We start from the raw sequence: 21,801 nt of genomic DNA, 5'->3' as shown, positions 1-21,801 counted from the left end.
TTCTAGAAGAAACTTGTATAAATTGTGCGGGCTAACAAGCCTAGACAGCGTAATCTCCCAGCTAATCTGGGAGAATAGTTATCATTGTGAGCTTTCCTCTCTCCCAGCCAATCTGGGAGAATAAATATTACCTCAGTCAAAAGTGGTATCATTAGCTTGAATTCCTCATCTTCCTTTCCTCAGCTAGCGACTCTTCGTGAGACCGCGGGCTTTCCTTCTCTCTTTCCTTCTCTCTTTCCTTCTCTCTCTCATTCTCTCGCACCTATCCGCTAGCGACTCCTTGTGAGACCGCGGGCAATCCTCTGCTAGCGACTCTTAGTGAGACCGCGGGCTTCCTTCTCTCTCTCTCTCATTCTACCTCTCTCTGCCCACCCATCCGCTAGCGACTCTTCGTGAGACCGCGGGCAATCTTCTGTTAGCGACTCTTAGTGAGACCGCGGGCATCCCTCTCTCCAACTTCCATCCTTTCCGCTAGCGACTCTTTGTGAGACCGCGGGCATCCTCTCTTCTACACCCAATCCTCCTGCTAGCTACTCCTTGTCCGCACGTCCTCGGTCAGCTGCACTGGGCCGAACGGTCCACTCCCGCCTCAGAGTGTGAGGCTGCTCTACCCAAGAGCTGGCGCCGGGCAAACAACACAACTGAACGACCGAGCGACGTCCACCCCGTCTCCACAGCTTCACCAGAGACGAGGCCGCGACAAATCAACACAGATGAGGCAGCAACTGCATGAGCTATCTTGTGGCAAGTTCAGCAACCATTTTCTTGCTGTGTCACAATTGGTTGTGACTTTATATTGTTCCAGCTCATTAACCTCTTGAGGCCCAAAGTCATTTTTGTCCTCGTATGATATTTGTTTTTAGCCACCAAAAAAAAATAAAATTTTATCTTTCTGCTTTCCGAAGTAGTTTCCTCGATTGAAGACTATGGAAAATATTTTGGTAGTAAAAGGTTGACCTATATTTATGTAAAATTTCTATGGTTCCCGGTACAAGTAGGAAGCCTTAATTTCACAGACGAGAGAGCCAAAAACATGAAGTTGCCCGAAGTTCATGCTCGCTTTTTTCTCCCCCCCCCCTTATCCTTATTTTAATGTAGTTATCCTAACCGTAGCCTACGTCCTAACCAAATCAACCGTCCACAATGTTTTAAAGTATTTATAATGTAGCTAACCTAACCTAATTGAACATTAGTATCATTTTATCAACACATTTACAATGAACCAAAAAAAAAAAAAAAAAAACACCCCGAAGATGCACGATCGGGAGTTTGGCTCTCTCGTCTGTGAAAAGATGGTTTCCCCGGTAAAAGTGGTCTTTTTCTGTTACGAACAGATATCTCAATCGCTTTTATTATTGAACTTTACTGAATATTTTGCAGTTTTCTGTTACAAAACTTATTCTCTATGGTGATTTGTTCTTTATAGATCGATTATTAACTGTAACAACACTCTGGAACAAAAGGTAAGCTCATTTTTAAAATGTCCTCATATAAGGACATTGGGTTTCGTTGTAGTATTTGCTTTTGTAGCCTAAACAGTGGATATTTGTTATTTTAGTATGGTGACTTTTTTTAATATTTTATATTTTGTGTTTTTTCATCATGGCATCACAGCCCCTTACTTCAGAGCAGATATTCAACTTGATCGATAATGGAAACATATCTTATTTTGGCGATGAGGATGAGTGGTGTAAATGGAGGAAGCAGAGAACTCAGAAAATGAATCAGATGTTAGCATGCAAATAGAAGATGAAGTACAGCAGACTCAGGATGTAGTTGGGCCTCGCTCAGCAGTAGAGCTCTAAAGATAAGTGTGGGACTGACAGACAAAACGGGAAACCAAGTGATTGTTTTAGCCAGTACATAGATGCTGATTTTTTGTACACAAATGGCTGAATGTTCAAACATCCGTTCAGTTGAGGCAACAGGAAAAAGTATGAATGCTAATGGTGCAGAAGTTAAAAAATTAATTGGAGTGGGAATCCCGATGGCATGCCTTGGATATCCACAGGCCGAGATGTTCTGGAAAAGAAGTACTAGGGTACCAATGATTGCTGACAATATGGCACGTAAGAGATTTTTTCAGTTCCGAAAGAACATCAAATGCATTGATGACAACAGATTAACAGAAGATGCCCGGAAGAAAGACAGATACTGGAAAGTACGACCACTTTTAGATTCAGTAAAGAGTGGTTTGAAAATGCCCAGACATGTCCACATGGCTGTGGATGTGCAGATGATTCAATTCACAGGCTGGACTCAGTTGAAACAGTTTGTGAAAGGAAAACCACATCTTGTTGGTTTTAAGAATTTTGTATTGGCATCTCCATCAGGATTCGTGTTGGATTTTAGCATGTACCAGGGCAAAGGACACACATTCACGGACTTGCCAAATGAAAGTTATTTCAGCATTGGTGAATGTGCAGTGGTACAACTAGTTCAAGCTGTGCCGCCAAAATCGTGCATTTATACCGACTTTTTTTTTACCACCCACAAGCTCGTGGATTATTTATTAGATAAGTTAATGTTTGTTACTGGAACCATAATGACTAACCGAATTCCGAAAGTGCCATTTATCCCTGACAAGGAAATGGCAAAAATGCCTAGAGGGAGCTGTGACAGCTTTGCCAGAGAAGATGGCAAAATTGCAATCACCAAGTGGTATGACAGCAAAGCGATTTTGATGTAGTCTTCTGTGCATGGTGCTGAGCCTCTGGGTACCTGCAAAAGGTGGGACAAAAAACAGCATGCGAGAATTGAAATCAGTCGACCCAATGTGGTAAAATGTTACAATGATTTCATGAGAGGGGTCAATTTACATAATCGAATGATAGCGTATTACCACAACAACTACCGCACAAAAAGGTGGACTCTCAAGGTAATGGTTCATTTTTTTGATCTAGCTAGTGTCAATGCATAGCTACTGTACCGCCAAGACATGATGCTTCGAGGTGTCAGCAGAAAGAAGATCCTGCAATTTCTGGACTTGAGAATGCTCTTGGCTGAGGAGTTAATAAGTGGAAAGTTTTTAGAGCGTGAAGAGAGCTCTTTAGAATCTGATTAAGAAGAACAGACAACCGCCAGCAGGAAAGTAGTTGGACTAGCCTGTAAAAAATCAAGGCGAAAAGGTGCTTTGCACCTTTCCGAAGTTGTTGGTACAAACAATTCAAACCGTTGTAGGCGAGAAGGCTGCAAAGGAAAGAGCAGGACAAGATGCTTGAAATGCAAAATTTTCTTGTGTCTCACTAAGGACAAAAACTGCTTCGCAGAATTTCACGGATATTTATGAAATGCTGCAGAGTAAACTATATATTTTTTAGTCATTCTCTACAATGTTTAGTATAAATTTGTATTGTAAGCATTCATAATTTGTTGAAATAGCATAACCATGTGAATTATTAAATACAATGTTTACATCTAGTTTTTTTATCATCTATGACCTAATGTCCACATTTGAGGACATCAGGAAAATGTTTTCTACAATATTGGTAGGGTTGAGAATTTTTGCACTATTTTTCCCTGCTACTAAAAAGTTGTCTCTTTCGTGCAAACTTTACTGTTAGAGTAATTTTGATGACAAATGTTGTTGGGCCTCAAGAGGTTAATAAAACAAACTGTACCTAACATTTCAACAAAAATATTGTTGCAGATTAAAAATGTATCAGCCTACCTCCGTAGCACAGTCGGATGCACACCGGCTTGCGGGGTTCGAGTCCCGGGTAAGGCATGGGTGTTAATTTACATGCAGAGATTTGATTGATACAACGTGATAAAGAAAGCTTCGAATAAATATATAGTTCTAGTTGTGGGCGAAAGCCGTTAACCGCAAGCAAAAAAAAATAAAATCAAAATGTGTTCAGTTCACAAGAGCGAATGTTGTGTAGCTCTAGTATGTGTTGGCGCAACATTTGGAGGAATGGTCTGTATTTCATTTGTTGGCGGATATAATTAGATCCTTGATTGAAGAGCAGAATGGTGCAACTGTCCATTAGCAGGATAAACTTGCTCAAATGAATTCTTTCCAGCGAATACCAGTCAAAAAATTTGAGCATTCTGCATTTACCTAAATTGTATTCGATAATGTTTTGCAACACATCAGGTGCGTGGTCATTCTCGTTTTGACTTCACATGTTAACAGGCTCCGGATTATATACACCCACTCACAAAATTCTTAACTCCATGATTTTTATAGAGTACAAATTCACTTGGAGTATGAAATTAAGTGTGAAAATGTCCCTGGAAGTAAATGTAAATGGAGTTTGCAGGTGCCTATGCAAGTAAACGAATCTGTTTTATTCTTGGTACTTATTGTTTACTTTCAGGCTTCACTCACAGGCTACGAGACACTTATGACCTTAGGTCTTCATGACGTAAGTTCTCTTGGATGCAGCAGTAAAGGTATCCCGGGGTTGTAAGCCCTACAGACACGGCCGTCGAGAGAAACCAAGGACCCAGAGGCAAATAATTTTGATAGGCCTCCTTCCTATTACCATTTCAAGCCCTACATTAAAAAAAAAATAAAGGTTGTAAATGATGTTACCATTACTGTAAGCATAATCTGTGCATAACTTTTAAGGTATCCAATCAATTGTATTAGCAAGAGACTTGTAATTTGTCCTATAAAAGTAAATTCATGCAGTAAAATAAAATCTTGATGGCCCTACTCCCAAGATGCTACTAACACTATTGAAATAGGCACAGTGGTTCCTAGTAAGAGTTTATTTATTGGTGACATGGTCTACACACAGATGGAGCACACCATTATGCATGCCATTTATCACACTATGCAAAGTTACACTGAAAGGATCGTAAAAGCCCTTTCACCCAGGCAACTCAATCGCGGTAACTGGGTGTCGTGCGAGCAGTGGCGTAGCCAGGATTTGTGTATGGGGGGGTGTTAAGAAACATGGGCCCCCCATATTAAAGTGGGGGATTCGGGGGTCCTCCCCCGGGAAAATGAGGATTTTAAGGTGTAAAATAGTGCTATTTTAGCAGTTTTCGGTGCTTAAATTTAAATATTGTAATGGTAAAAATGTTATTAATTTTAATATGAAATTTGTTTGAGTGATGAATAAGCAATTAATTAAAAAATTTGGTGATAAGGGGGGGGGGGGGTGTTTGAACCCCTAAACACCCCCCCTGGCTACGCCCCTGCGTGCGAGTCCCTATCAATTGCTAAATCATTATCCTGATAAGAATTTTTAGTGAGTGTTCACACGGGCAACTGTCGGAGAACTCTCAAGCAATAGCTGCTTGCAGTTGCTCTCCCCTTGAGTCACCCAGAAATCGCCTGCCACTGCCATCAACTAGTAACCAATTCAGTTAAGTGAGTGTGTTGACATGGGCAACTGCATCTTATCAACTTTTTAATTTTTTACTATAAAACATGTGTGCTATGTGGGAAATCTCTAATGTAGGTTTCGCTAATAAACTTGTAAAAAAAGGGAGGTACAAAATTTAACAATTTACTATTAAATAGTTATTATAGAGCTATAATAATCATAAATTATGCTTGATATTTTTAGCTCATGATAATATATTTTTCTTAACTATTTCTCATTCAATTTTGCACATTTGTCGAATCATTTTATTGTCTCATGCCATTTATACAATTAATACCAGATTGTAACTGCAACTTGTTCCTTGTACATCAACACATATCTTTCACTTCAATATCAGTCTTCAAAATCTGGCACAGTTCATAGAACATTGCTAATGCCATTTTACAGTAGTTCAAAAATTTAATCGTCAGTTAAAAGTTGAGGAAATAAGAAAGAGGAGGCTCTTTCCTTCAGTCTGGCAACATTGATAGGATACATCCAAAGTTCCCTTTTTTTATATTTATTTTTCTTCCTACAGATACATTCACCCACTATCAATGCAATTCAAATGGATTCAACATCCATATCACAAGAGCATGGTGGTCATATTATTACAACAGGTGGACACTGGATAATATTGACTGGGATCTCCTCGGCAATCGAGCGACTATCATTGAAGATTTTCGAGCACAGCAACTGCAGTTGCCAGGTCTTGGCAACTTGTGAGCGATCGCAACTCAGTTGCCCGTGAGAAAGAACTCTAAGAGTTCGCGAAACTGTGGCCCGTATTAAACAAAACAAGTTTCATTGCGTGAATCACTTAAGGGGATTGGTGCACCAGCATCGTATTAAAAAAAAACAATATATTTGTTAATGATTCAGCTACTAGAGAAGATTTGAACCATTCTGGTGTAAAATTATTTTTTTAATTTTTTTATTTTAATTAAGTTATTGCTGATTTTCGGGAATTTTTTAAATTCAAGCTTTATTAATAAACTATAAAGAATTCAGTGGTAAAACTTTCGCAGATAAATTTTCAGACACGGGAGATATGACTGTGACCATTATTTTATCTGTAATCATTATTAATTTAACGTATTTACAATTTGAATTTTAATAAATGAGCTGCTACGAAATTGCGTGATATTCATTTGCGAATTTAATAACATTCGCGTTTTCATTTGTAATTCAAACGCCAATATATCTGTCGGCTGAATGATTGACTTTATTTTAGTCTTTAGCTTATTGCAGTCGGACCTAAAGTAAAAACGTAGCTGTAGAAGTTTGAGCAGCGTGCAAGCTCGGATACGAGAAATTATGGAGCGCGCTGGACAGTAGTGACACCTTGCGACAGTTTCCCGAACTGTTTGCAGCCAGTGTTTTCTCTCGTTCCCACCCTGCCTCAGCTGTCTGCTGTTTACGAAGGGGAGACGGGATTTCGCGCGAAACTGATATGAAGGTCAACGTACTCATTTTCAGTAGATAAGAGAACGTGTTTGGTCTAGCTCGGCGTATAATTGAATGGTTATTCTCTGTTATTATTTAACACAGTGATTTAGCTAGATGTTTTTTGTTGTAAGCGTGAGATTTATTCAGGAATAAAATGCCGAAGAAACCTCCACCAAGCATAGTACACAAAAGAACAAAACTATCGAAAGCCATTAGAGCGCTTAGAAAAAAGAATAAAGAAAGATAAGAGATTATTTTATTATAGCTTTTTTACCATACATTTATTTTTCAGAGTTGCGTATGTACAACGCGATGGACGCGATGCGACAACATAAAGATGTGTAAAATTGTAAACATGCTTTTTTTTTTCCAGCAATGCGTGAACCATTCATAAACTATACTCAACATGTATCCGTATGATTACGTTTGAATTTTTTTTATGACAGGCATCAATGTTAACAAGTTTATTAAGCCACAATATACTTTTTTTCAGAAAAATAAGTGTAGCAGAAAACACTCAACATAGTCTCACACAAAATCAGTTTACATGAATGCAGTTTTAAGAAGTAAGCTACGTAAATAATAGTTAAACATTATTTAATATATGCTGGTAACGTTTCCAAAGTATCAGCTTCGCCTTCATTCACGAACAATATTCGTGGCCTTATTTATTTATTTTGCTGGCGTTTCGTTGGTGACTGTTAGGACTGCAAAATTAGTAAACATTTTTCACCCTATCCTGAGTTAAATCTAAGTGTGCGCGGTTAGATGAGGAAGATGTGTCTCATGCTTACGCCTTTACACTCTACTCATGCGGGTATTAACCATGCGCGTAAGGGCGTGTTGCCAATGACCTGTACGATAGTCAATCCTTTACGGACTCGAAAAATGTCACCTGCTCATTGGCTACTTGACTTGTGACAACTGTTTGTTATAATGCCTGTGATTCATCGTTGATTTTGTTAAGGAGTTTTCAGGGATTCAGAGCCTCCCATTTAACTGTGGCCGAATTGAAGAAGCAGTACAAATGTTACATGCTTGAATTCATAGCGAATGGAAACCACAAATATTTACTGATGTAGTGGTTGGTAAAAAAAAATATTATTCGTATCGCGTCCATCGCTTCGCGCCATGGTGGTTCCTATATTATATGGATTTACAAAATATAACGATTCATTTACGACACTTAAGATAAGGTGTGTAGGATTTTAAGAATTCACTTGAATTAATATTTAAGAACATATTTCAGGATAACTTGTGAAGACGCTCGTACAGACGGCACCGGTTGTGATGATTCATTGTTAGGGACACCTGTATTTCGAGAATACATTTCGTGTCAAGGTATTTCACAAAATGCTGTAGTTTTTCTCCTGTGGTTATTGGCTGAGAGCGGTGAGAGGTGTCGTCCCGCTCTTGACGAGGCCAATGAGAATGTGGTCACAGTACTGCTGCACCCTCACAATTTGCCTTTCCTCTTATAAAAAGCTACAGTATTTTGTGAAATACCTTGACACGAAATGTATTCGCGAAATACAGGTGTCCCTACTCATTGTTACCAGAGCAGGGGCCATCTCGTGTACACGAAGTGGCATGCGAAACCTCAACACAACTCGAAAATCAGTGAGTGTTACATTGAAATGTGTCCGCTACAAATGTTCAGGAATTATAATTTTGAAATCGAGTAGAAATATTTCTGCAATTAGCATTAGGTATATTTTAATAGACATTGAAAGCGAATCATTAAGTAGCTTCAAAATCCAAATACCAGAATACATATAGTCTGTAACAATACAGACCTCACCGACTAGATATGGTCCAGATTGTTAATACTAACACATTTGAAAAAAAACTGACTAGTTAATGAATATGTTGAAATTTTGTAAACCTGTTACTTAAGATGATTGGTGATGTAATAATGTCTCTTGGAAACTACATAAGATTTTAACTGCTTTTATTTCTCCATAAATTCGCAAATCACCATGGCGGCCAATTTACGATCACGATTTAGTTCTTAAATTTTAAATTAGTTTATTTGTTGAGAGCCTGGTACAATGTATCTGACCACTAAAGCGATCCGAGCCGCGTAGTGTATACTACTGCGAGGTTGCAGAAGTAGGCTCGGGTCGGGACGAATTTCGCTGTGAAGAAACAAAGGTTTTTAATACATAGAAAATTATCCCAAAGCCGAAATTTGTACAGTAGTAGAATGAACATTTATTAGTAACACGTCAAAAGTGTAAGTACTGCCGCAAACCTTGTGTGTCACACCGAAAACGAGTAGTTAAGTCCAAAATTAAATTTTTTTGCAACGATCCACAATAATGGATATTGCAAATGCAGTTTATGGAGTAGACCTCAGTATGGAACCCAAAATAATCTAGAAACATTGCCCTATCTGAGGATAGTGATAAAAAGCACAAAGTTTAACATGTTTCTATAAAATAGACCTTTTAAATCATTAAAGTTAACGAATTCACTTTCATTCAATTTTAAGGAAATATAAATACATCTTACATAAACTTAAAGAGCCCAACGTGGAAATCGCTTAAAGTAATCGTTGTTGCATATTTATTCATCTTTCAATTGGTATATTTTTTAAGTGTCTCATACAATTAGTCTGACTACTAAAGCGATCCGAGCCGCGTAGTGTATACTACTGCGAGGTTGTCGAAGTAGGTTCGGATCGAGACGAATTTCGCTGTTAAGAAACAAACATTTTTAATACATGGAAAATTATCCCAAAGGAAAAATTTTGTACAGTAGTAGAATGAACATTTCTTAGTAACACGTCAGAAGTTTACCGATGAAACTTTGTGATCACACCAATAAATGAGCAGTTGAGTCCTTAATGATAATTTCTACAATGATCCACAAAAATGTTTCGTAAATTTAATAACTTTAATACTTTTTTAAGTCGGTTCTCATTATGGCACCAAAGTAATATAAAATAATGTCCTACATGGTAACTGTGATAAACACCTCAAAGTTAAAACGTCCTATTATTAAATTGGTAATTTTAATCATAAAAGGTAAGAAAAAAAAATATTTTTTTATAGAAATTTGACTACATGTTACATAAATATTTTGAGCGTAACGTCAAAATCACTTCATAAATATTGTCTGTGTTTCTTTTTTTTTTTAAGGTTTAAATGTGTATATTTTGAGTGTCTGGTACAATAGTCTGACCACTGATGTATTTCAAGCTGCGTAGTGTGTGTGCAGCAGTGTTAAAGTCGCTCGTGCTGGGACGTTTTTTGCTCCAGAAAACTAAGGTTTTTAATGTATGGTAATTCCAGACTGAATTTTACTCTGAAAGAATAAAAGTTTCCTAACTGCAAGTGATTTTTGCTGCAAACGTAGATAAAAATCTTCCAGGATGCAATTTGCATAGATAAAAATGTTAGTATGATCGACTCTTTAATTTCTAAATTATAAATAAATAACAATAGAACTTCCCGGAAAGTTGTGATAAACTGACGATATTGCGCGAGTAGCAGACCCGTACGTGACTACAGAGAGAGGCTATTTTCCTTGACCGTTAGGATTTCTGGGACGAACACCCTCTCACAGCTGGGGTCATAAAATACGGTCAAACTCTTGCAAAAACATCCACCACCGCTCTTTGCCACTAGCAATTCAACGAAGTAAGCTAGGCGCAGCACTCCAATGAATTAACTTAGAAAAAAAATTACTAAATATTTAATTCTATCAATACATTTTACAACACAACTTATGTATTATTTATTTTCTGGAAAAAAATAATATTATCATCCGAATTATGTTATAAAAGTGACAAAACTCAATAAGCACATTAACGGTGTATCGTTTTCTTCAATTGTTATATAGTAAAATAATTTCATACAATTAAATATATATATATATTTTATAATATAGGCTACATTAAAATTTTGCACAGTTCTGATCTAAAATAATATAATGTATTAGAAATAAAAAATAATTATATTTTTTGGTATTAAAATAATTTTTAATAATAAAATTTTTGTAACAAAATACGAACACACATATATAAAACCAGAGGTCCTCTAGAATTTTGATTTACAAGTTCCAAGCAGAAATTGTTTATTGTTAATTTTATTGTATCAAAAATGATTCATATATAAAAAAATAATATGTATATCTCAATAGATGTAACATGAATACACCCTATCATATTCATTAAATATATTTTAAGTAATCCATAAATAAGACCAAGTTTATTGAGTGTCGCAGTACGCAGCGTGTTTCAAAGCCCGCCGGCCGTGAAAGATCAGTACGGCCGCAGTACACTGCAACGCTCGGGCAGCTTTAATGAGGCAACTAATTATGCTAGACTCTTTATAAATATACTATATTAAAGCTAAAAGTATAATTAAAAACATTTATTTAGACATTTTTTCGCATTGGGCTCTTCAAATCGGTGTAAATCGTATTTTTATCTGGGTGGCAAAGATAAAAAAAAAATATGTCTTGAATTAATCGCTTTATATCATATATATTAAAAATTTAAATTTTTTCTAACATTAATGGGTGTATTAAAGTTTCTAGATTATTTTGGTAAGTTTATGGACAGTCTAAATTAAAAACTGTATAAATGGGTAGCATTTTAATGGACTGATGCAAGTTGCTGTCACCTAGGACTTAAATGCAAATTTTCGGTGATAACGCACAAGGTCTACAGCGGTAAACTTTCGGTATGTTATTAAGCATAGTCAACTCTACCACAGTACAAAAATTCAGCTTTGGACAAATTTTTCACAGGTTGTCGTGGTTTCCTGGAGTAACATGAAAGTCTACGCGGGGAAGGGCGGCTACCTGATCCGAGAATGAAGGATAGGGCGAGATGGGAAGCGAAGATAAGAGCTGGTTGGGTGTCCGTGTTGGAGAGAGAGAGAGAGAGAGAGAGAAAGAGAGAAAGGCGATATTGTGGAAGACCTTCGAAAGATTCCCGCTAGATGGCAGGCCTCAGAGCTGCAATATTCGACAACCTCCCCTCACAGAAGCTCTCTCGCCACTAACTTGCCAAATCTCACCCGCTAGCTTATATACGTGCTGGCTGGCCATACAGTAGTAATAAACAAGCATTTATGAAACACTTAAGCTCATTTCCAACAAATTCTGACGAATGACTGTTTTTTGTCCTGCACCAATCCCCTTAACAGGCAGTATCTATGCTGAAGGGTAAAATTATAAAGTTTAACTATGAGGGATTGATTTAAGTGAAGTGAAAACTTACTGTATTATTTCTTATATTGTTATATTCAAAAGTTTACAAATCAAGTTTTTCAATCATCATTATTAGAAATGTTTCCATTTACGAGATCAATAACCCCACTGGAGTTGAATTTAATGTGGTTTTTATTATTGTGACAAAACAGTTTTGGTGTGGTACAAATTATATGTTGTACCCCTCACCAAAACATTAAGGGGTTACCTGTACTCACCAGTTATCATGCCACTGATTGTACACTACTCTTATAACTTTATACACTATAAAGCCTGTCATGTTTCACCCAAAATTGAATATAATAATTGTCATGAAACTATTTATTGGGCTCTCAGAATACACAAAAGGTGAGGAAACCTATGAAAAAAATTGAAATAAAAAAGATTACTTAAAAAAATGTGTCAAAAGTGAAATTAACACATAAGGTATTATTGCTTTATTCACATTTTCTTATGAATTAACATTTATGACGTAATCACATTGTTTTTCATTTATAGATTCTTGAAGACACTCTTGAGCTGATGTAAAATAATTTATTTTATTGTGTGTACAGTTATTAAAATTAAATAAATTGATACATTCAGAAACTTTCCTCTTCACTGCACAAAGTGTTGAACCTTGATGGGCTGATTGTGACACTGATAAAATTAAGTTTTGTTCAAAAAATAGAAAAAGAAAAAGTTGTTGGTTTCTGAACCACATGGTTCCTTCCTTCATGAGCTTCTGTATCTACCGATGGACATGAAATATACATGGGTCAATTAATGGCCTATTATAAGAAATGTAAGTTTCCTGAGGAATAATTTCATTCAAATTTTATAGTACATATACTATAAAATAACATACCTACATGTTTAACATGTAATTATTGCTAGTTTTGTGTGTTACACAATGGCTGGGTTAAAAACATTTATTTTTTTGATAATTTATTTGAACTTATTTCTGTTGGGTTGAGTTTTCGTCAGGCTGACATCACGGTTACCTGCTTCTAACTGGCCATTGTGTTGGGCTGTTATGTTGTGATTGTCGGGGTATTGTGATTCCAATTCCAGCATTACTGTAACAAAAGTTTGCCAAAGTTTGTAGGGAAAATGTGACTAAAACTTACGTGATAAAATAAACTGGTTGACAATTTCTTTTTCAACCTTAAAGGAATGTGGTGAAGATAGGTACACAAAATAGCATTATCTACAGACAGGCATGTGCCAATAACAGGCAGCATCCAGATAACAGTCTGCTCTAGTAGCCAACGAAGAAACTTTCTACATACGATGCTTTCAAACAGAAGTATGTGGCTAAGAAATTTTCCCACACAGGACTTTGAATACTCATCTTCTTTCTTAATACAATAACTTCTACTTGCAATACATACAGATCACATACTGCCAGTTGGTTGGCATGAAATCCAACACGAAACTAATACGGTACCGTCAAGTTGGCACTAAAGCTTGAGCCGAGACCCTGAGCGAGAGAGAGGTAACAGAACGGGTCTCTGATGTGATTTAATACAATTTTTTTGACATACGCCATTGCAGTTTTGTGTTGTTTGTCATGGTAAAAATTCATAGATGCAAAATAAGAAACATCAGTCTGTTTGTACCTGACGACGGGAACAGATGCCAGTTCCTGAAATGTCGCAAGTGTTTTGTCATAGGAAACCAACTGTGTCATTGTCATGTATTCTATAATATTTGTTCATCTCAATTGTTGTGTTCGTATTTGCTGCGTTGTCCAGGTTTTTGCTGTCTGTCTGCATTTACTATTATTGTTGACACTGTCTGATCATTGTTAGCCCACTGTGCTTGTCTGTGCTGTTATTATTTATTTATTGACTACATTTTTTTTTTCCACAAATATTTAAGTTGTCTGACATTTTAGTTTAAATGTGTTCGTTTGTGCTGTTGTCATTGTGTTGTACATGATACTTTCGGGTTTATTTGTTTGACATAAGCTGATTTAGGCTTGTTTTCTGTGGGTTTATGTTTGAAATTTTTATATATCATTTAGCTTTTACGAATTTTTCCCATGACGAAGAGTGCGAAACTGCAATGGCATATGTCCAAGAAATTGTATTAAATCAAAATTCCCCATTGCACAAATCGTTTAAAGAATGAATGTCTGATGCGTGGTGCGCAGCTTGCACAAAGGGGTTGGTTGACGGCCGTGCATGCCGGGCGGTCGCGCCAGGGGTCAAGGGTCAAGGCAGGCCGGAGGGCAGCACCGATGCTGGCAGCTTCGTCTCCAGCATGTCCCTCAGTTCCTCGGGGTGTGCGCCCGTGTGGATGCACTTGTCCGTCTCGCACTGCTCGCACTCAAAGATCTGCGACCTCACTGAATTGTACAGCTTCTGCAACACAGGGCACCCGCTCCCCTTACAACTCGCCTTCCTGGCAACTCTAGCCAATTATAAAGTTGTTACAAGGCTGTTGGAAAAAAAAAAATTGTACTTTTTTGCTTGGACATAAACTTAAAATATGCTAATAATAATAATAACTTGACTTTACTGCACACCATAATATACAAATTTTTGCATACTCAAAATAAAATTTTTGAACTCCGTAAGAAAATTCAGAGAAAAGTTCTAGGAATTAGGCTCTTTTACCGGTCAACATGAAAATAAAGGCATATGAATCTATCTTGGAAAAAATATTTATATGATAGATCCAACAGCATTGATTTTTAACCTTTGAGTTTAAATTCTGTAATCCATAAAGTTCTGTTAGGTACATACTATAAAAGAAAATTACAGCTAATTTTTAATATGAAAACTTAAGCAAAATAATATTTTTTGAATTCATTAAACTTCTGCAAATTTAAAATCCAACTAGCAGAGCTATGCTTTACATAAAATAAATACTTGATGAAGAGTTAGTCAGTGCCAACCACCCCAAATGTCAATCTCGTGGGATAGTCTATGTTCAATTCCTTACCAGCACCAGGGTTTTTGCATCTGTATGCAAAATGATCATGATGTATCATGATGTATGTCACACAGCAAAAAAAAAGCACATGTTTATAAAATAAATTTAAAGTTCTAGTGAAATAAGTTTATATGTTGACATCGTTCGGGCCTGTGGCCCCTTTTGAGTCCGATATGCCACGGCCCAAAAACCACCACCCTCTATTCAAACCTCCCGCTAACGAATGCGTGCGTGTGTGTGTGAATTGGTCGCCCGGCAAGAGGGCGCTGTAGAGCCAGTGCGCCGCACCCCTAAATATAATTAAATGCATCATTGTAAATAGTTTTTATTTTTCCCGAGGGTGACGTGACGGCAGATCGGCTGGGAGGGTTTTTATGTACTTTTATTTAGAGTTGTGTATTTAATTATAAGAACGCTTCCGGACATTCACGAAGCACACCGAAGGAAACCGAAGCCAGACACTATTTAAATATATCCCTTAATAATTGTAATTTTTACTATCCTTTTTTAGTATTCAGTAAATGTCACGTAATTTTTTAAGAGTGTTTTTCATGTTACTTTAGTTCCCCGTGGCACGGAATCGCAAATACCATTAACTGCATTTGTTTCAGCGGGAGGACACCATTGTGGATCTTTGTAGCTGAGAGCTCGCACCAGTCTTCCGCCATCACCGACCGAGAGTAGACGCTTCAGCACTCCGGGGACCTCACTGCTTGTTCATCTCTGCATAGTAATTCTGTTCGTCGTTAATTCTGTTTAAATCTTTTTTCGTTTAGTCCTTGGAGCTCCTCTCGGTCGGGGGACTGCATTAATAATTACGTTGCGACCATTACTGGTCTTTTTTCCTAAGTATTCTACGTAAGTCGATGTGTGACCACGTGGTTGGTCACTTCACCTAAACCGATTCGTGCTGCGGGCGTTTGTTACAGTTTAAATTGTGTGCGTGTGTAATCAAAGTTGGCTAAATAAATAAGGGCGTGTAAATTTAAATGTATATACTATTTTTAAATGTGTGTGACCATTTCGAGTGTGACGGCGTGTGGGACGCCTAAGAGCCCACGGCGTAGGGAAATAGCATGCCCGACGCAGAGAGAGGGCAGATATTAATACTAGGCTGGCTTCAGGGGGGTTAAAATCACGTCCCACTTGGGCAACGTCACGACCCTGGCGAAGAGTCTCTCATAGGTCCGTGCCCGTTGTACGGTGGCGCCCTTAAATTCCGAGCATTCAACGAAAACCCCCGCTTTATTAAAGATCGGAGGCCATGGCCCCGTATCAATGTAATATTTAGACACAAGATTATATAATGATTTGCAATAAAATAAAATAAAAAACACAGAAAAGCATGTCAAAACAGTGCGTAACACTGAAACGCAAGTATAGTACTGAAAAAAATTATATCATGAAGTTAAGAAGAATTTAACCAAAATCTAATTCAAATCTTAAAAAAAAGCAATCTTTGAATGTTTGAAACTCAAGGAATTACATTTCTGGACAAAAGATTGTACCAAAGTGCATGGATCAGAATTATTTTATTTATTTTATTGTGCATCTCTTATTGAATCACGTTTAAACCACACATGCTCAAATAATTTTTTTTATTGTTCTGTTTTAGACCAATTTATTACAAATTATTATATTGTAAAAATTCAGCATATAAATTTTATCACTATTTTGGTTGGACCAAAATTCAAACCATAAAATCTTGTCTAATTATTTTATAGTAATTATGTACCTCCATGAATGTGTTTCCTTCGCTCCTGACAAAAACAATGACTGCAAACGCTGGAATGCACATCAGAGACAATGATGCGATGAACCAGCCAAGCGCCTCAGCCCAGAGAGGGTACTTGTAGACTCCATTGTCGTACTGCGGAGGCTCGTAGTCGATGAGGCTGAACACCCACACAGCCTGCAGTAGGAACCACCCACAGTTACAAGGGCACTTGCTATCAGAACCACTTCATGTCACCTGTACTGAGAATTTAAATAATCTGCAGTAACAAACAAATATTGTACAACATGTGGCATTAATAACAAGCATATTGCTACTGGCCAATTTGAAAAAACTCACCATGATCAAAACGGGTGCTGCAAACCACCAACAGAATCGGAAGTACAAGGATGGTTGACGTCCCGTCATCTCTTGCACGTTTTTCGCAAGGCGGTGCACTCCGTAAAACCAGGAGATGGCAATTATTTCAAAAAATGCAAGGTACATGATGGAAATTGATGCTGCAAAATGGTCTACCAGTTGAAAGAAGTATATTCCTCCCTATATTTGTGGAAAACAAGTCTGTGAATTTAGTATGTAATTAATTGTGGTGTTCATAAAACTATTTTATCATAAAACTCTTCCTTTCATGAAATGCTGGATATAATATTTTATGTTGCATGCTAAAACAAAAAAAAAATATTTAGATTGTAAAAAATTTTTTAATTTAATTTAATTTTTGGATAATTGACACTTTGTGTTTCCATCCCCCTATATTCTACAGTTTATACCTGAAGGATTTGGTAATTTTGAGGTCATTAACTCCTAACCCAATGCAATAACATATTACTCAACTGTTTGTAAGCTACCTATCTAACAACAATAATGATTGTATCTAAACTTATAAAACTCAAAAATTTTTGTGGTGTTACGTATGCATGAAACTATATGAGATAATTATGATTCTTCTACAATCAATGCAGAAGAAAGAGCTAAAAATTAAATTCTCATTTCTATGCTTGCTAAAGTAAAAGTTTAACTTAAATTCATAAAGTCATACTCTACTAAGCATCAACTTTATATTTTCATGAAGGATATTTGCTGCAAATAACTTGATAAATTATCACCATAATTAACCTATTATTGTTAAATACTTTTTCCATTACCATCTCACCTCTGTAATATGCGGAAGTCCAAACAGAAATGATACAACACATACAATTAACACCAGCATCTCGTGACACATTAGCTTCTTCTTTATCCAGTTTGGGAAGCCATCTTGAATGGATGTGACAACCACCTCCACAATTGCAAACTAGAAAACACATTAATACCACAATCAGTAGGTACTTTTATACAAGTAATAGACCCAATTATAAACAGAGTTAAATTTTCATACATAGGAAATAGATATCATATTGCAATCTCCCTTTACATAACTCACTTGGATGAAAAGAGTATGATATGACATGCAATAAAAAATAACTGGTCTGTTTCGGTCACGGGTCAAGTAAGGGCGCCAAATGATAGTTTTGTAAAGAGAATTGGGGGGGGGGGGGGAGGGGGAGAAACCCAACCTGGGGGTATGGAGTATGTTTAATATTTTTGAAGAAAAAAGGCGACTTGTAAGTAGCCATAAAAAAAGTTCTAATTCTACCCTATGTTAAAAATGTTGTCCTGTTGCTAAAGTACTAGGCCAAAGTATTAAGGATGTTTCCAAATCGTCGCTTAAGTTTTGGCAGAAGGTAAGGCAGGCTTCAAAATGTAAAGGATGTTAGATCTTACAAACATGAAGAATTTAAACCACACAAAAATAAAAAAGACTTAACAAAATATATATGCTAACTTGGGTTCAACTTAAAACAGTTTACATACAAACAAATATTTAAAATAATCTGGGAAAATGACAAAAGTTTGCATCAAAAACAGAAGCGTGACACTTTAAAAAAAAAGTATTTCTGGCTTAATAAAGAGTGAACATTGTTATGCTAGGCTGGCAGAACTCGTGAGTATTTTCACATTGTTTTGAATTCATGTATAAATGTGGACAGTTCCCATCTGGACTCTGCCCTCCATCTTGCTGATAAGCCTGTGGAAGGGAAGATGCACAAAGCAGAAAACAAGTAGTATTTTTGATGCACAAAGCAGAAAACAAGTAGTATTTTTTGCTCACACATCGAATTATAGATTCCTAGGCCTGTGCCAAGCTTCAAATAAGCGAATTAATCAAAGCTCTTAAAATATTTTATTTGACTTTACCAGGAAATTTCCTAATCATTTTATTTGAAGCTTCGGTTGTGATGCAAAGCTTCGTGTCTGATGTGAAGCTTCGCGTTTGTTGCAAAGCTTTAAAATATTGCAAGCCTATGATTCGCTCATGAAAATATATATATTTTTTATGTTGTATATGGTTTGCTTGAATAAAGTTGGTTACTTAAAAAAAAAGGCACTCTGTTTGCTTTTATGAATGCTCAATAGTAATACTATATTATGGTTATTTTATAATTTTTTATTAAATTATTTTATATATAAGGCCCAATTGGTTATTTACTTAATCAGTTCAAACATTAAAAATGTTAAATGATAATTATTTTTTAATTCAATCCTGTAGTTTGTAAAATATGTGTAATACATAGAACAAAATCCACAATTTAAATGACTAAGAAAATATTTTAAACATTTTATTTGAAATTCGCTTTGCATCAATAAACTAGTATTTGCACAGGCCTTTAGTTTAATATTGTAGAGCGATAATTTGCAGTGAGGGAAAAAAACAAGATACATTTTTAAGTTAAAGCTATTATAGATTTGTAGTGTATGTGTGCAATAGTTCTAGGTTGGCAGCCATGCCAAGAAGTGTGGAGGCCGGAAGTGATATAAATTAGGTTGTTGTTGGTGCAGGACCGAATGGCCGATGTGTGTTAGGACGGGCAAACCGAATCGCAGCCCATCAGGCGAAGCACAATGAACAGACATAACAGTGGCGACGAGGATATTTTGTAGGTGTGCGGGTGAGAATAATAATACTGGCGCTGTAGCAAGTATGGCTACCATCGGAGCGATTGGGGAATTCGTGGCGGGTCGGGACACGTGGAGCTCATATCGAGAACAAATTCAGTTTTATTTCATTGCAAATAAAATTGAGACTGACGACGCAAAGCGTGCGGTGTTTTTTACAGTTTGTGGTTCGGAGCTTTATGTCTTGGTCACGTGTTTAATCGCGCCTAACGGAACTGATGCGGTGCAACTGAGTGAAGTGTTTACGAAGCTCACTGCGCACTTTGAGCCGAAGCCCAGTGAGATCGTGGAGACCTACAAGTTTCTCAAACGAGATCAAAATGAGGGGGAAAGTATAGCAGTGTATGTAACAGAGTTGAGACGTTTCAGTGCACATTGTAACTTCCCGAATTTGGAAAGAAATTTACGGGACCGGCTGGTGTGTGGGGTGCGTGACAGGGCGGTACAGCATACTTTGTTGGCGAAGGATAAGCTCAGTTTCAAGGAGGCAGTCGACATTGCCATGGCGGCAGAGGCAGCAGGGAGGAATGTCTCGCAAGTAAGAAGTGATGCAAGCACAGAGGTAAGTCCACTTGATGGTGACCACAATGCGGTGCATGTCGTGGCAGGGGAAAGAGGTACAGACCGGAGTAAGCGCATGGAGCATGTAGTGCCAAAGACACAATTTCCAGAATTTCCCCTGAAGCAGCCATGTTGGCGATGTTCAGGGCCCCATTCAGCAGAATCGTGTAGGCATGTAACAACAGTATGCCGTTACTGTTCACGACGGGGTCACTTAGAAAGAGCATGCATAAAGAAAAAGAAGATAAACACAGACAGGAACATACAAAAAAAGACACGAGGAACAGTTCACAATAGTACGACGCATGTGCTTTCTGATACGGCAATGGGCCTACAGGAGCAAGAGCAAGATGGCATGTTGGCAATGTATAGTTTGTACAACCTCCAGGAGTTGAAGACTAGAGCACCAATGGTTGTAAACCTGTGGCTTGATGGCCATAATCACAGCCTGGAAGTTGATATGGGGGCCAGTTTTTCAGTCATCAGCTGGGAAACATACAAGTTGGTGTGGCCGGATCGGCCAGTCTTGGAAAGATGTAACATTGCTTTGCGCATGTGGTCACAAGAACAGTTGACGGTAAAAGGGACTAAGAATGTTGAGGTGAGAGTGAGCAGTGACAGAAATGTGACGCTTCCCTTGTTGGTAGCTGCAGGTAATGGGCCCAGTTTATTGGGGAGAAATTGGTTTCTGCCCTTGGGTATTTCAGTTGAAGGTATATTCACAGTGGCAGAGGGCAGAGGGAACATGAATGAGGTCGATGTAAATGGGTCAAAGTCAGTGCAAGGTGAAAACAGATGGGTCCGGGAACTACTATTACGATATCCTAGTGTGTTCGACAATGGTGATCTGGGACAGTACAATGGTCCACCAGTAACTATCACCCTTCAAGACGAAGCCAAGCCTATTTTTAGGAAAAGTCGATCAGTGCCATTTGCGATCAGAGAAAAGGTAGGAGTGTCAATTGACAAACTCGTGACAAGAGGAGTTTATGAGCCTGTCCCTTACTCTGCATACTACAAGGGTACAGTAAACACTGTATGCAGGACAGAGAGTTATCCCATACCGACTATCAACGAAGCACTGGCATCATTGGCAGGAGGAAAATACTTCAGAAAATTAGATTTGGAGGAGGCCTATCTTCAGGTATGAGTTGACGACTCAACAGCGGATTTGCTAACGGTCAACACGATTAAGGGCCTGTTTAGGGTTCATAGGTTGTAGTTTGGAGTGAGTAGTGGCCCAGCAGTATTTCAAAGATTGATGGAAACCCTATTAGCCGGGGTAAGTGGTGTTGTGGTACTACTGGATGATGTGTTGATAGCGGGTCCAAATGAAGAGAAACATTGGGCTAGAGTAACAGAGGTGGTCTCTCGAATTGAAAAAGCTTGATTGCGATTAAAGAAAGCTAAATGTGTGTTTGCATCAACAGTAGTAAACTTTTTGGGATACAAGATAGATGCTGATGGTATTCACCCTACGCAAGACAAAGTGAAAGCTATTTCCAATGTGCCAGAGCCCTGTAATGTAAAAGAACTACTTAGGGTTACTGAATTTTTATGAGAGATTTTTGGGAAACAAGGCATTGCATCAAC

General features: G+C 37.5%; 1 protein-coding gene and 1 long non-coding RNA gene across 3 annotated transcripts in view; one reads left to right on the top strand and one right to left on the bottom strand.

Annotated features, from left to right (window-relative positions):
• The first annotated feature begins 978 nt into the window (after positions 1-978).
• On the top strand, positions 979-15,909 carry LOC134532941 (uncharacterized). 2 transcript variants are annotated; one of them, XR_010075220.1, is made up of 2 exons: positions 979-1,463; positions 15,527-15,909. It is a non-coding gene; the product is annotated as an uncharacterized LOC134532941 (long non-coding RNA). The 2 variants fall into 2 exon arrangements; XR_010075219.1 differs by lacking the exon at positions 979-1,463 and adding an exon at positions 3,496-3,719.
• LOC134532939 (sodium- and chloride-dependent GABA transporter ine) overlaps positions 12,416-21,801 on the bottom strand; it is a 71,572-nt gene continuing 62,186 nt past the window's right edge. Inside the window, exons 9-12 of the mRNA XM_063370012.1 lie at positions 17,804-17,944; positions 16,990-17,190; positions 16,651-16,827; positions 12,416-14,341 (exon numbers count right to left, since the gene is read on the bottom strand). Coding sequence (XP_063226082.1) covers positions 14,192-14,341; positions 16,651-16,827; positions 16,990-17,190; positions 17,804-17,944 — 669 coding nt within the window. The 3' untranslated portion in view covers positions 12,416-14,191. The remainder of the gene's footprint in view (positions 14,342-16,650; positions 16,828-16,989; positions 17,191-17,803; positions 17,945-21,801) is intronic.

The sequence above is a fragment of the Bacillus rossius genome, chromosome 6, assembly GCF_032445375.1.
Source record: "Bacillus rossius redtenbacheri isolate Brsri chromosome 6, Brsri_v3, whole genome shotgun sequence".
Lineage (NCBI taxonomy): Eukaryota > Metazoa > Arthropoda > Insecta > Phasmatodea > Bacillidae > Bacillus > Bacillus rossius.
This window is presented reverse-complemented; position numbering and strand designations above follow the sequence as displayed.